General features: G+C 36.8%; 1 protein-coding gene and 1 pseudogene across 1 annotated transcript; one reads left to right on the top strand and one right to left on the bottom strand.

The window, feature by feature from the left end:
* Positions 1-1,855: 1,855 nt before the first annotated feature.
* On the top strand, positions 1,856-2,756 carry LOC102152430 (annotated as a pseudogene).
* Positions 2,757-5,514: 2,758 nt separating this feature from the next.
* On the bottom strand, positions 5,515-6,453 carry OR6C75D (olfactory receptor family 6 subfamily C member 75D). The gene has a single exon (NM_001388754.1). The coding sequence runs from the start codon at positions 6,451-6,453 to the stop codon at positions 5,515-5,517; it is 939 nt and encodes a 312-aa protein (NP_001375683.1).
* Between the last annotated feature and the right edge of the window lie 5,741 nt (positions 6,454-12,194).

Raw genomic sequence — 12,194 nt, 5'->3', positions numbered from 1 at the left:
GGGCCCCCAATGTTTTTTTAAAATTAAACTGAGGTTACCAATCATTCATTTTAATTGCTTTTCTCAATTCAATCTGATCACTTTTATCTCTAGTTTTTGTTTTTCCATAACTGTTACACATTGTTCATCATAGTTTAACATATGATTTTTCTGTGTATCTCTTTGCCTTTCTATCATCCATCATTTATCTAGCATCTGCCTATCATCTGTGATCTATCTATTTTGTAATTATAGTGTGCTTGTTCCCCCTACTCCTGGGAGGTGTCTGTGTCTTCTCCTCCTTTCCATTGCTTACTTTCTCTACTGCCGCACACTGTACTCCAACATTGTAAACTCTCTATTATTTGTTTTCCACATCTATTAAATCATTCCCTGACATTTAAAATCATTCTGAATGTTGAAGAAGCTCCTTTATGTGTGCTCCATTAATTACAGCTTTGAAATGACATAACATCAGAATGTTGGGAGTTTTTATTCATTTGACTTGTTCTTCTATCTTAGTTTATATCTTTGTGCAACTTTCTTGTATTATTAGTCTTTACAATTTTTTCTTATATTCTTGTTTCCTTTTACTTTTTAGTATTGTTTTCATGATTACATTATTCTTTGTGTCATGGCTTAATATTTATTATTTAAGTAAACACCGTGTGTGTGTGTGTGTGTGTGTGTGTGTGTGTGTTAAGAACTGAAATTGCCAAGTGGTCTTTCATACTTTGTTCCAGATTCATGATTTTTCAGAAGTTGGTTTTCCTTTTATTCTCTTTTACTTGTTTCTTTCTTTTTAAATTTCCTTTTCCCTTTTTCTCCTTTCTTTTCTCTCCTTCTTTCCTTTGACCTTTCTTTTTTACTTTTACATGTGCTGGATGATAGTGTTTTTTCAGATATTTTCTTTTTTTACTTCCAGTGTTTTTATATTTTCCCCTTAAATGATTTCTTCTTTGCTCTAATATTCCTAATTATTTCTTGTCTAGATGTACCAAATAAACCAAAGTTTATTTATCCATACATCTACTAAAGGGATCTTGTTATTTTTTGTTTGTTTGATTTAACCTTGCAAACCCTGATTTGCCTTCAACCTATTGTATGCATTGCAACTAGAGGAATTTTTCTTTTTTTATTTTATTTTTTTTTATTAAATTCAATTTGCCAACATGTAGTATAACTCCCAGTGTTCATCTCATCATATGCACTCATTACTAGCCCAACAGTGGAAGGAGCTATGGTGTCCTTCGACAGAGGAAAAGATAAGGAATATTTGGTGTTATATATAATAACATAATATATATGTATATATATGTATATATACATACAATGGAATAATCCTCAGCCATCAGAAAGGATGAATGCCTATATTTACTTCAACATGGATGGAACTGGAGGGTATTATGAGGAGTGAAATAAGTCAATCAGAGAAAGATAATTTTCATATGGTTTTACTCACAGTTATTTTTCTCTATGCTAAAAGCCTTCTATGCCTACTTGTTACTGGATGACAATGCAGGCTGATGCTTGGAAACACTTTTAGGAGTTATTTCTGAAATTGGGAATGGTAATTTTTAATATTAGACTTCAGCAAGGGGGTGAAAAGGGGGGTATTTATGTGGTTACTATGGTCATGCCAATGTCTGACTTATTGAATATGCAGATGAGTAGTTCCTCTCCTTATTTGGAAGTGAAACATCCCTTGTACTAAAATCTCTAATTCATCTCAAAAGTACGTGCATGCACTGTGTGTCTGTTCCTTCACATCTGGCAGAAAGCCACATCTTCTCGTGTGGTGCCAGGTCTCAGAGACATGGTGAAGGTTGGAGTAACCCGACTAAGACATAATTGGGCACCTGGTCACCAGGGCTAATTGAACTATGGCCAAGTGGATATTGTTGCCATCAATGACACCTTCATTGACCTCAACCACATGATCTACATGTCCCAGTATGAGTCCACCCATAGCAATAGCAATGCCACAGTCAATACTGGGAATAAGAAAATTGTTATCAATGGAAAGCCTGTCTCCAGCTAACCCGCCAACATCAAATGGGGTGGTACTGCTGCTGAATTCATTTCATGACCATGGAGAAGGCTGGGGCTCGTGTGAAGCATGGCACCAAGAGAGTCATCATCTATACCCATCATTCTTCTGATGCCTCCATGTTTGTGAGGAGTGTGAACCATGAGAAGTATGACAATTCCCTCCAGGTTGTCAGAAATACCTCCAATTTTTGGCTCCTCTGAGTAAGGTCATTTATGACCACTTTGGCAGCATGAAGGGACTCATGACCACAGTCCATGTCATCATTGTTACCCAGAAACCATAACTGGCCCTCCTGGGAGGACATGGTGTGGTAGCTGAGGAGCTGCCCAAAACATCATCCCTGCTTCTACTGGCACTGTCAAAGCTGTGGGCAGGGTCATCCCTAGCCAAATGGGAAGTTCGCTGGCATGGTCTTTCATGTCCCCACGCTCAACGGGTCAGTGATGCATCTATCTTGCTGCCTGGAGAAAACTGCTAAAAATTATGACATCAAGAAAGTGGTGAAGTAGGCAACATAGAGCACCCTCAAGGACATCCTAGGCCGCACTGAGAACCAGGTTATCTCCTGTGACTTTAACAGTGACACCCACTCTTCTACTTCTGATGCTGGGACTGGCACTGCCCTCAATGGTGACTTTACCAAGCTCATTTCCTGGTGCCATAATGAATTGGCTACAGCAACAGGATATTGGACATTATGGCCCACGTGGCCTGCAAAGAGTAAGAACCCCCTGGACCACCAGCCCCACTGACAGCATAAGAATAAGTGAGAGGCCCTCAGCTGCTGGAGAGTCCTTGCCCCAACTCATCCCCTAACACACTGAGAATCTCCTGATCTCTAAACAGTTTCTATCCAGACCCCTTGAAGACAGAGTGGAGCTCAGGGAGCCCTATTGTGACTTGTACCATCAATAAAGTATGCTGTACTCTGACAGAAACACATGTGTGCAAGTACACATACTGTCTCAAATATTATATAAAGATTTAATTCAAGTTCTAAAATGTTTGGGATTCTATACACACAAACACAAATATGTGTGTCTATGGATTCATATATGTTATATGCATACACTTAACTACAAATAGGTATAGGGTGCCTGTGTGACTCGGTTGGTTAAGCGTCTGCCTTTGGTTCAGGTCATAGTCCTGGGGTCCTGGGATCAAGCCCTGCATTGGGCTCCTTGGTGAGTGGGGAGTCTGCTTCTCCCTCTCTCTCTCTGCCCATCTCCCCAGTCTCAAGTAAATAAATGAAATCCTAAATAAATAGATACTTATAATATTTCTATACATAGAAGATGCATATACATATGTGTGTGTATAGCTGCTATGCCTATATCTAAGATCCTTTGGAGAATTGTTCTGATGTTTTAATGATTTTTCCTTTTTCTCTTCCTTTTTTAAATAATAGAGTTATAAGAACGTTGGTCCTTTTTTGAAATTTGTCCAAGTAAATTGCTGTTGGTTTCATCCTATTTTTCAATATTAAAGACTGTAGACGTGGAATGCCAGTGAAACCACAGGAGACATAAATACTTTGTGGATCCATATCTTCTGGAAAACGGAACCTAACAAGGCACATAGCAGTGAGATTGACACCTTAGGAATCTGGAGAGAAAGAGATGGTACTAAAAATGGCTTATTTTTATTATTGCCAGAGCCAACTGCTTATTCATCCATTCAGTCATTTATTTGTTTGCTAAAGCCATAGCCCATTAGATTGTGGACTCTGGTAACATGGTTAATGATATAACCTTGTGCCTCATTCATATTGTATATTCCTCTCAACTCGGAATACTCGCCCCTCATTAAAAATGCTACAAATCAATTGCTATGTAATCAGTGGATTCCTTAAGAAAATATTATTAATGCTTATTTATAAACTGCTTAGTACTTTAAAACAAGGAAATGTATTTTTGAAATATTAGTGTGAGTGTGAAATATGAGCAGAAATACTTTTTGAAAGCCTCTAATACCATGAGCTCCAACATATATGATACTTTTCTCACCAAAATTACATTTGCAGTAAAAATTCATGATTTCATAACACTGTAAAATAATATTTCAATTTAAACATTTAATATTTGTTTTGGAAAGATTTATGGGGATTTTTCTGACAATGTGAATGTTAGAATCAATTTCCTCAGGGAAGTTTTTGTCAATCAAGAAGATCAACTTTCCTTTACCTTCTTATTTTCCCCCTTCTCTATCCTGTCTTCCTGTATCGCTATCATATATACCACACATATAGTATATATTCATTTAGTTGACATTTGCATATTCTTTTCCACATTCCTGATTTTTTCTTTTGCACTTCTGCTTCCTTGGTATAGCCCTGGAAAATCAAGCTTGTATTATTTTGTTTCTTTACAAATTGCTCCATTAAAGAATTTATAATCCAATAAATTATTTAACTTTCACTTTGTGGTTTTATTGTGTTATATCTCTTTGGAAAAAATGTAACTTATTCCATTAACGTAAAATGATAAGAAACAGGTGAGTGCTCAGACAGTCTTGTCTATGAGCAACCAGAAAAGACTATGGATGGTGAGCTCTTCACTTTAACATCTATATCAGACCATGTAGGAAATTAAGATGAAAAACCAAGTCCACTTACTGTGTAGTAAGACTCCTAACTATTGTCCCAAGACAAACAATTTGGTTTAGTGATTCATTGCTGCTGAGGGGCTCACTGACTACAGGAACCAGACTTGGACGCATTTTAACCGTTACCTGCAAGAGTCATTCTCCTGAGTAAGAGTGAGGGAGGTACGACCTGCTGTGAAAGGGGCAATGGAAGGATAAAGACAGTATGGAGATTTTCTGATGAGGAAAGCTAATCAGTCATATGTCATCATTTCCAAGATACTCTCTGAAGGCTACATCTCATTGCATCCCGGAGTCTAAGTTTGTCACTTTTCTTCATGTCAGTGGAAAAGACCGGTTTTTAACAATGGAAATTATCTGACTATAAAAATGAATTTTATCAGGATAGCTTATTTTTCCTTTATAGTCTACAGTTTCCCTTTTAACATGATTGGCAAAATAGGGAAATCTTCAGCAAAAGACTTTCTTTTCTTAGTGATAAGGAGAAATTTTAGAGATATTAGTTAAAATACACATTTTTACTTAGTGCATATAAAATAAAATTTATATTTGTCTGTGGCTTCAAGTAAGCTTCTTATAGTACAGCAATATGGATTATTTGTATGAATATATAAGCTACCTTGCTTTGATATGAGAAACAATAAAGGTTATTGACATCTAAATTTCAGTGACACAGGTGAAGACTGGCCATTTTCTATATAAGTTAAAATAGATAAGACCTGACTTTCAGCTAATAAGAAAAAGAGACATTAATGATATAGAAGAATGTTTAAGTGAAAGAACGAAATGAAGGGTTTCAAGAATTTACGTAGTAAAATCCAAGGATTTCCATTCCGCTCTGGTTTCAGGGGTATGTATACATTTTTGCATAATGACATTCATTTATATGAAGAAAAGACCATTCTGTGGACCATGTTCTTGAAGGCTTGCTTCACCTGCTGGTTTCTTAAGGTATATATGAAAGGATTGAGGAGGGGAGTCACTGAGGTAATGATCACAGCTACGCCTTTGTTTAAACTCACCCTTTCCTTTGCAGAAGGCTTGATGTACATGAAGATGCAGCTGCCATAAGAGAGGGAGACTACTATCATGTGGGAGGAACACGTGGAAAAGGCTTTTTTCCTTTGACTCGTGGAAGGAATTCTCAGAATTGTGCGGATGATGTGTGTGTAGGAGAGCATAACTAGGGTTAAGGTGACCATAAGCGTTACCACCGCTAAAACAAATGCCATGAGTTCTAGAAAGTGAGTGTTTGTGCAAGAAAGCTGTATAATTGGTGAAGAGTCACAGACAAAATGATCGATTATATTGGAGGCACAGAAATCCAACTTCAGCATCAGAATTACAGGTGGAAAGATGACCAGGAATCCTGCAAGCCATGAGCTAAAGACAAGGAGGATGCAGACTCTGGTGCTCATGATGGTCATGTAATGCAGAGGTTTGCAGATGGCCACGTAGCGGTCATAGGACATGGCGGTCAGGAGGTAAAACTCTGTCACCCCCAATAAGATGACGAAAAATACCTGAGCCAGACAGTCATTGTAGGAAATGGTTCTGTCTCCCGTCACAACAGTGACAAGGAATCTGGGAATTGTGGCAGACGTGAATGACATTTCTAGGAATGAGAAGTTTCGAAGGAAGAAATACATTGGAGTCTTCAGGTGGGGATCCGTAAGGGTGAGGAAGATAATGACCAGGTTCCCAGTCACACTGCACATGTAGGTGACCAGGAGAAATATGAAAAGTACAACCTGCCACTTTGGGTCATCGGTCAACCCGAGAAGAATAAACTCTGTTACCTTTGTGTGATTTCTCATGATTTTCCTTCTTTCTGATGCTATTCTCTGTTTTAGCTGAAAATAGATGCAAAAAAATGAGACAGAAAAGAAACTGGCACACACACAAGCGTGCACACACACATTTCAAAAACCATTGCTGTCTTTTGCATTAAGGGAAAATGGTTTTGTACTAAAAAGAGACAAAATACTTCTAAATTTATTTATGGTATCATATGTTGGTTCATTGTTTCTATATTTCTTTAGTTTTATTTTCACATATCTCTTTATACATCTATCTTCTGAATATTTCAGGATATTCCTGAAAGCATGAAAAAGGAGATTAAAACCTCTGACACCCAAACCTCCTTTAATAAAACCATGAGCTTGCTCCCAGCATCCCATCATACTCTTTGAAGGTACTTTTTGTTGTTGCTTTCCTCTTCAGATTTTTATTTATTTTTCTCCTTTGGCTAAAAATTTCTTTCTATTTCCCTATTCAAACTTCTGCAATCTACAGAGACCACTCACTTGCGCACCCGGTAAAGTGTCCCTGATAACAGTATACGGACACAGTTAATCTAATTCCATGGCTCTGCCCTAAGACGTTCTAGTGTTCATGACTAAGCTGTTCTAATAGTCTCTTCTAAGATGTTAATATGTTTTTCTTATGTATTTTTTTACTTATCTCTTTACCTATCATGACATTCTCCTATATAAAGCAGTATTTTTATTTGAAGTCCTAATTTTGTTTTTGTAAACTCTTAATGTTCTTCCTTATTTCTCAAATAACTCAGGTACTTCTTCGCACATTGTCCTTTCTTTCTTGAGGGATGATAAAAGGGAATAGTTCAACATTCAGGCTACGTTTTGGGAGGCCAAAGGTACTATTATTTTTTATTTTCTGTTTGGCTTTAACAAAACCCTGGGTGTTGTTCAGGATTTGTTTGTTTTTCCTGTTCAATGTTATTACTTTCCATAAAAGCTTTAGATGTGCTCTCATCTAAGACCATTTTTCCCTTTTTTTTAAATAATAAATTTATTTTTTATTGGTGTTCAATTTGCCAACATACAGAATAACACCCAGTGCTCATCCCGTCCAGTGCCCCCCTCAGTGCCGGTCACCCATTCACCCCCACCCCCTGCCTTCCTCCCCTTCCACCACCCCTAGTTCATTAGGAGTCTTTATGTTCTGTCTCCCTTTCTGATATTTCCTACCCATTTCTTCTCCCTTCCCTTCTATTCCCTTTCACTATTATTTATATTCCCCAAATGAATGAGAACATATAATGTTTGTCCTTCTCCCATTGACTCATTTCACTCATTTTAAACATACTTTATCCAGAAAGCCTGGACAGGCTGAAATGTCTCCGTTGTTTTCTCTATCCTTCAGCAGTTTCACAGCTTTCATAAGGAATAATATTTTCTGAGGATTAGCCAATTAATTTAAGATGTTAATGAACTTACTAAAATCTTTCACCTGCCTCAGTGCCACAGGAATGATTCTTACTTTCCATCATCTGTGTCTACCTCTTTGTGGCTATCAGATAAGGATCTTTTTGGCTTCTGCCTTACATGATGGAAGCTAACCTTTACTAAGTATAAAGTCACACCGTGTCAAACGAAAGTATAAAGAATATCTATTCAGTGTTAAGATATATGAATTAAATTGTTTGGAATCTTGCACAAAAATAATACAGTTTGTGTCCTGAAATTGATATTTACATGACTATTAAAAGGTATCTAAGCATATCTAGATGAAAACAAAACATCATGAATATGTGGTTCTATCAATCACAAAATATCTGTGTCTAAAAACAGAAATGTCAAAAAGATTGAAGTAGTTTAAATCTTTTCTTCATTTGTATATTCCATATAAATTGTGTGGTTCAATTTTATTCATATTTAGCATTGTGCACATTTGTGTATATTTATATAAAGCATAAACATATAGTATAAAAGCAAAAAAATATATTGCTCTAAGATACTGTTAAGGACATACTTACTTTTATGGTAAATATGCCTGGTTTAGTCAATGTTGTTTCCTTGATTTATTTAAACATTATCGCTTGGGATTTTTCAAAAGACTTTGCAATCTGTTTCTCTTCTGTCATTTTATGTTTCTAACCAAATACCCAAAATATTGATCATAAAAAATAATTCCAAGAGCTCCTCTATTGTGCTTATAAAAGGGGTATTAGCCCATTACTGTCCATCAGCCCAAATTTCTCTAAGGATCTGAGGTCTAGCATAACCTAGCTGCCGTCATTTATAAAAAGTATTATATTGATACTTAAAATGAAATAAGCTATAGTTGAAACAAGGCTAACATATTGTCTTTCCAAGCTTAGTGGACAGAATGATGTGATCTTAGTGCTGTTATTCAGGCTAGGCCTAATTTTATCTGCTCCATTCACAATGGACTCAGGGGGATTAGATGAATGAATAAACAGAAGGTACTATGGTGACTGGTGTTCTCAGGACACGGGCACTAAACTATGGCCCAAAGTAGTACACAGTTTAGAATAGAATACTTAGGTGAGATTGGCCTGAAATTAGAACAGAAAAATATATAGAATCATTTAAACTTTTTCTTTGGGGATTTTACTTATTCGTTCATGGGAGACACAGAGAGAGGCAGAGACACAGGCAGAGGGAGAAGCAGGCTCCCTGTGGGGACCCAGTGGGACTCGATCCAGGACCCGGGGTCATGACCTGGGCTGAAGGCAGATGCTCAACTACTGGCCACCCAAGTGCTCCTAGAATCATTTACACTTTTCTAATATTTTGTAAATTCACAAGAAGAAACTTAGTAACGGGGTAATAGGGGTTAGCAATTTCTGAGGGCAACAGACCAAGTTGTGATCAGTGGGTGTTTCTCCAATCTTAGGGAAAATATTAAGAATTCACCATGATGATATAGACTGAGGCTGAGGTCTCCATCATTCTACACCATAAGAGATGTGAGGCTTGTCTTTATGGTTTCACATTTTTCTACTGAATGATGATATAGTAATCTTGATCATGATTAGAATTATTACCATTATTCATAAAATAATTACTTTATTTTTTAAAAATTTTATTTTCTTCAATAAGTACACTTTATTTTTTATATTTCTTAAAAAAAGATTTTATTTTTTATTCATGAGAGACACAAAGAGAGGCAGAGACAGAGGCAGAGGGAGAAGCAGGCTTCCTGTGTGGAGGTTCTCCCAAGGTCCCCAAGGATCCTGGGATTATGACCTGAGTTGAGGGCAGATGCTCAATCACTAAGCCACCCACGTGTCCCATATTAACTACTTTTTAGGTGCGTGTTATGTGTTGGGTTCAAACTCAGGTTCTGAGAATACAGAGATGATAAAGACAATTTTTTTGCATGATTTTCACTTGCAGAAAAATGTGAGATTTATTTTTGAAATTGCAGATTCTTTATTTCATGTCCAACTGAAGCAATATCCCACCCTTCCCATCTGTATCATCTTATTTCTCACTGCATTGATCTGAAATGACACGTATTATACCCTTTTACATTCATTATTTGAGACTTATATTTAGTTGCTACTTAATCAGGGAATTACATAAGACATATAAATAGATTAGATTAAATGAAATTTAGGATTATTTAATGACCTGAAAATGATAGATACTATCTGAACAAAGATTTTGAGATATTTTTACTGTTTTTTTGGGGGGAGTCATGAAGTTTCTCAAGGTACATGACAACCTAATGCAGAGTCGCAGAGGGAGACTGTTAAAACAGAGCAGCTATTTTAAATTAACAGTGTATTAATCTATTCCTGATAAAACTCTATAATTTGAATAAGGTGCCATAAACATATTCATGTTTCATTACAAACATTTTTGCAATTCTATTTATCTGATGTTTGTGTGTAGGCCAAAATATTAGTTAAAATAATACATTACAGTGAACCTGTTATTTAACATAGATGCAGGAAAAATTGGTTTAATGTATCCGACATCATCCTAATTTGATTATGTAGAGAAGGAAAGAAAATTTTCCCTCTACTTTTCTGGGTTTTTTGAGTGAGACCATCTTCTATAATAAAAGACAGATTAACAAGAGAAAAACAAACAAGTTTTTTGGGTTTATGTTGTTGTTGCTTTTTAAAAAGCTCGTGTGCACGCATGCGGGGATCAGAAGGGAGGGTCACAGAGACAGGGAGAGAGAGAGAACCTCAAGCTGGCTCCATGCCCAGCATGCAGCTATAGCCCCACATGCGGCTGGATCTCAAGACCCTGAGATCATGACCTGAGGTGAAATCAAGGGTGGGATGTTTAACCTCCTGAGCCACAAGAGGCGCCCTCAAAAGAAAAATAAGTTTAATAACATGTATACCTCCTGTGTACATGGAAGAGATCCAGGAAGTCTGAGGAACTCCCCAAAATGGCCCAAGGCCACTACCTCACTATCTTAGAAAACTTCTTCAGCTACTGTCATAGGAAGATGTGGGATGGGGAGGACCCAGTTATAGGAAGTTATAAGGAGAAGCACAGTGCAGAGGGTATGGTTGTGATGCAGACTGAAGTTGCTACCTTCTCCTTTGATAAAATTTTTGTAGAGCTCTGGTCATCCTCCACTTCCTGGTACAGAGAGGTACAGAGACACCATCGCTAATCTAGATTTCCCTTATAAATGTCAATGTCTTACGAAAGATGAACTCTACTGAGTTTTCTGCCATTTCTAAAGTATCCAGCTCAAAATAATCCTTATGCCAAAGATGCTTATTGGTAGTGTACTCTGCTCTTTAATAACACCTGCAAATATCCCATTTCTACATGAGGTTTATCTATCGGTTTCCAATGGACATGAATTTTTGATGGGCACTATGCAAACCAGTAAAGTACCCCAAACGAATACAGCTGACCCTTGATAGCATGGGTTTCAACTGAACAATTCCATTTGCATGCAGATTTTTTTAAAAAAACACATTGAAAATTATTTTGGAGAATTGCAATAATTTGCAATAATGTAGAAATACTGTAGCTTATAAATATATAAAAAAAGAAAACATTAGGTACGTCATGAATGCATATAATATATGTAGACACTATTCTATCATTTACTATTGTTAAAGATACACAGATATACTGTAAAAAGTTAAAATTTTTCCCTTTGCTCATTTGTTTTGTCCACAGGAGTGAAATCATTTGGTATTTGTCTTTCTCTGACTGAGTTAGAATGGAGATGGGTAGAGAATGGATTAAATAAGTGATTAAATAGGAGATGAAGGAGTGTATTTGTTGTGATGAGCACCGGGTGAGGTATGGAAGTGTTGAAACACTATACTGTACACCTGGAACTAATATTACACTACATATTAACTTGGAATTTATATAAGAACATTTTTAAAATGTTAAAATTTACCAAAACTTACACAAACACTTGCAGACTATAGTGGCACCACTTAAAATGGAGGGGAATGTAAGCCGATGTAATGATGCAGTATTAAATCCCAATTGTGTAAGATGAACTGTGGATCATACTCTATATCACTGTACGTCATACTGGGCTCTGATAACGTTCCTTGCCACCTCCTGTTGCTATTGTGTTGAGCTCCAGTTGTAACTGCTTAAAAGGCCATGGGACCCTAATATCTCAGTGGGAGTTGTTCGTCTATCCTGGAAATTGCTTATCACCCAAAAAAGTGAAATCTCGCAGTTCTTGAGTAGTTCTCATCGTTTTTGGTGCAGTACCATAAACCCCGAATAAATATGTGCATGAATGCACATTAAGCGCTGCTGGTGATGTTGGGAATGCTCCT

This window comes from Canis lupus, chromosome 27 (genome assembly GCF_011100685.1).
Source record: "Canis lupus familiaris isolate Mischka breed German Shepherd chromosome 27, alternate assembly UU_Cfam_GSD_1.0, whole genome shotgun sequence".
Classification (NCBI taxonomy): domain Eukaryota; kingdom Metazoa; phylum Chordata; class Mammalia; order Carnivora; family Canidae; genus Canis; species Canis lupus.
The sequence above is the reverse complement of the archived record's forward strand: the minus strand, read 5'-3'. Positions and strand labels throughout refer to the sequence as shown.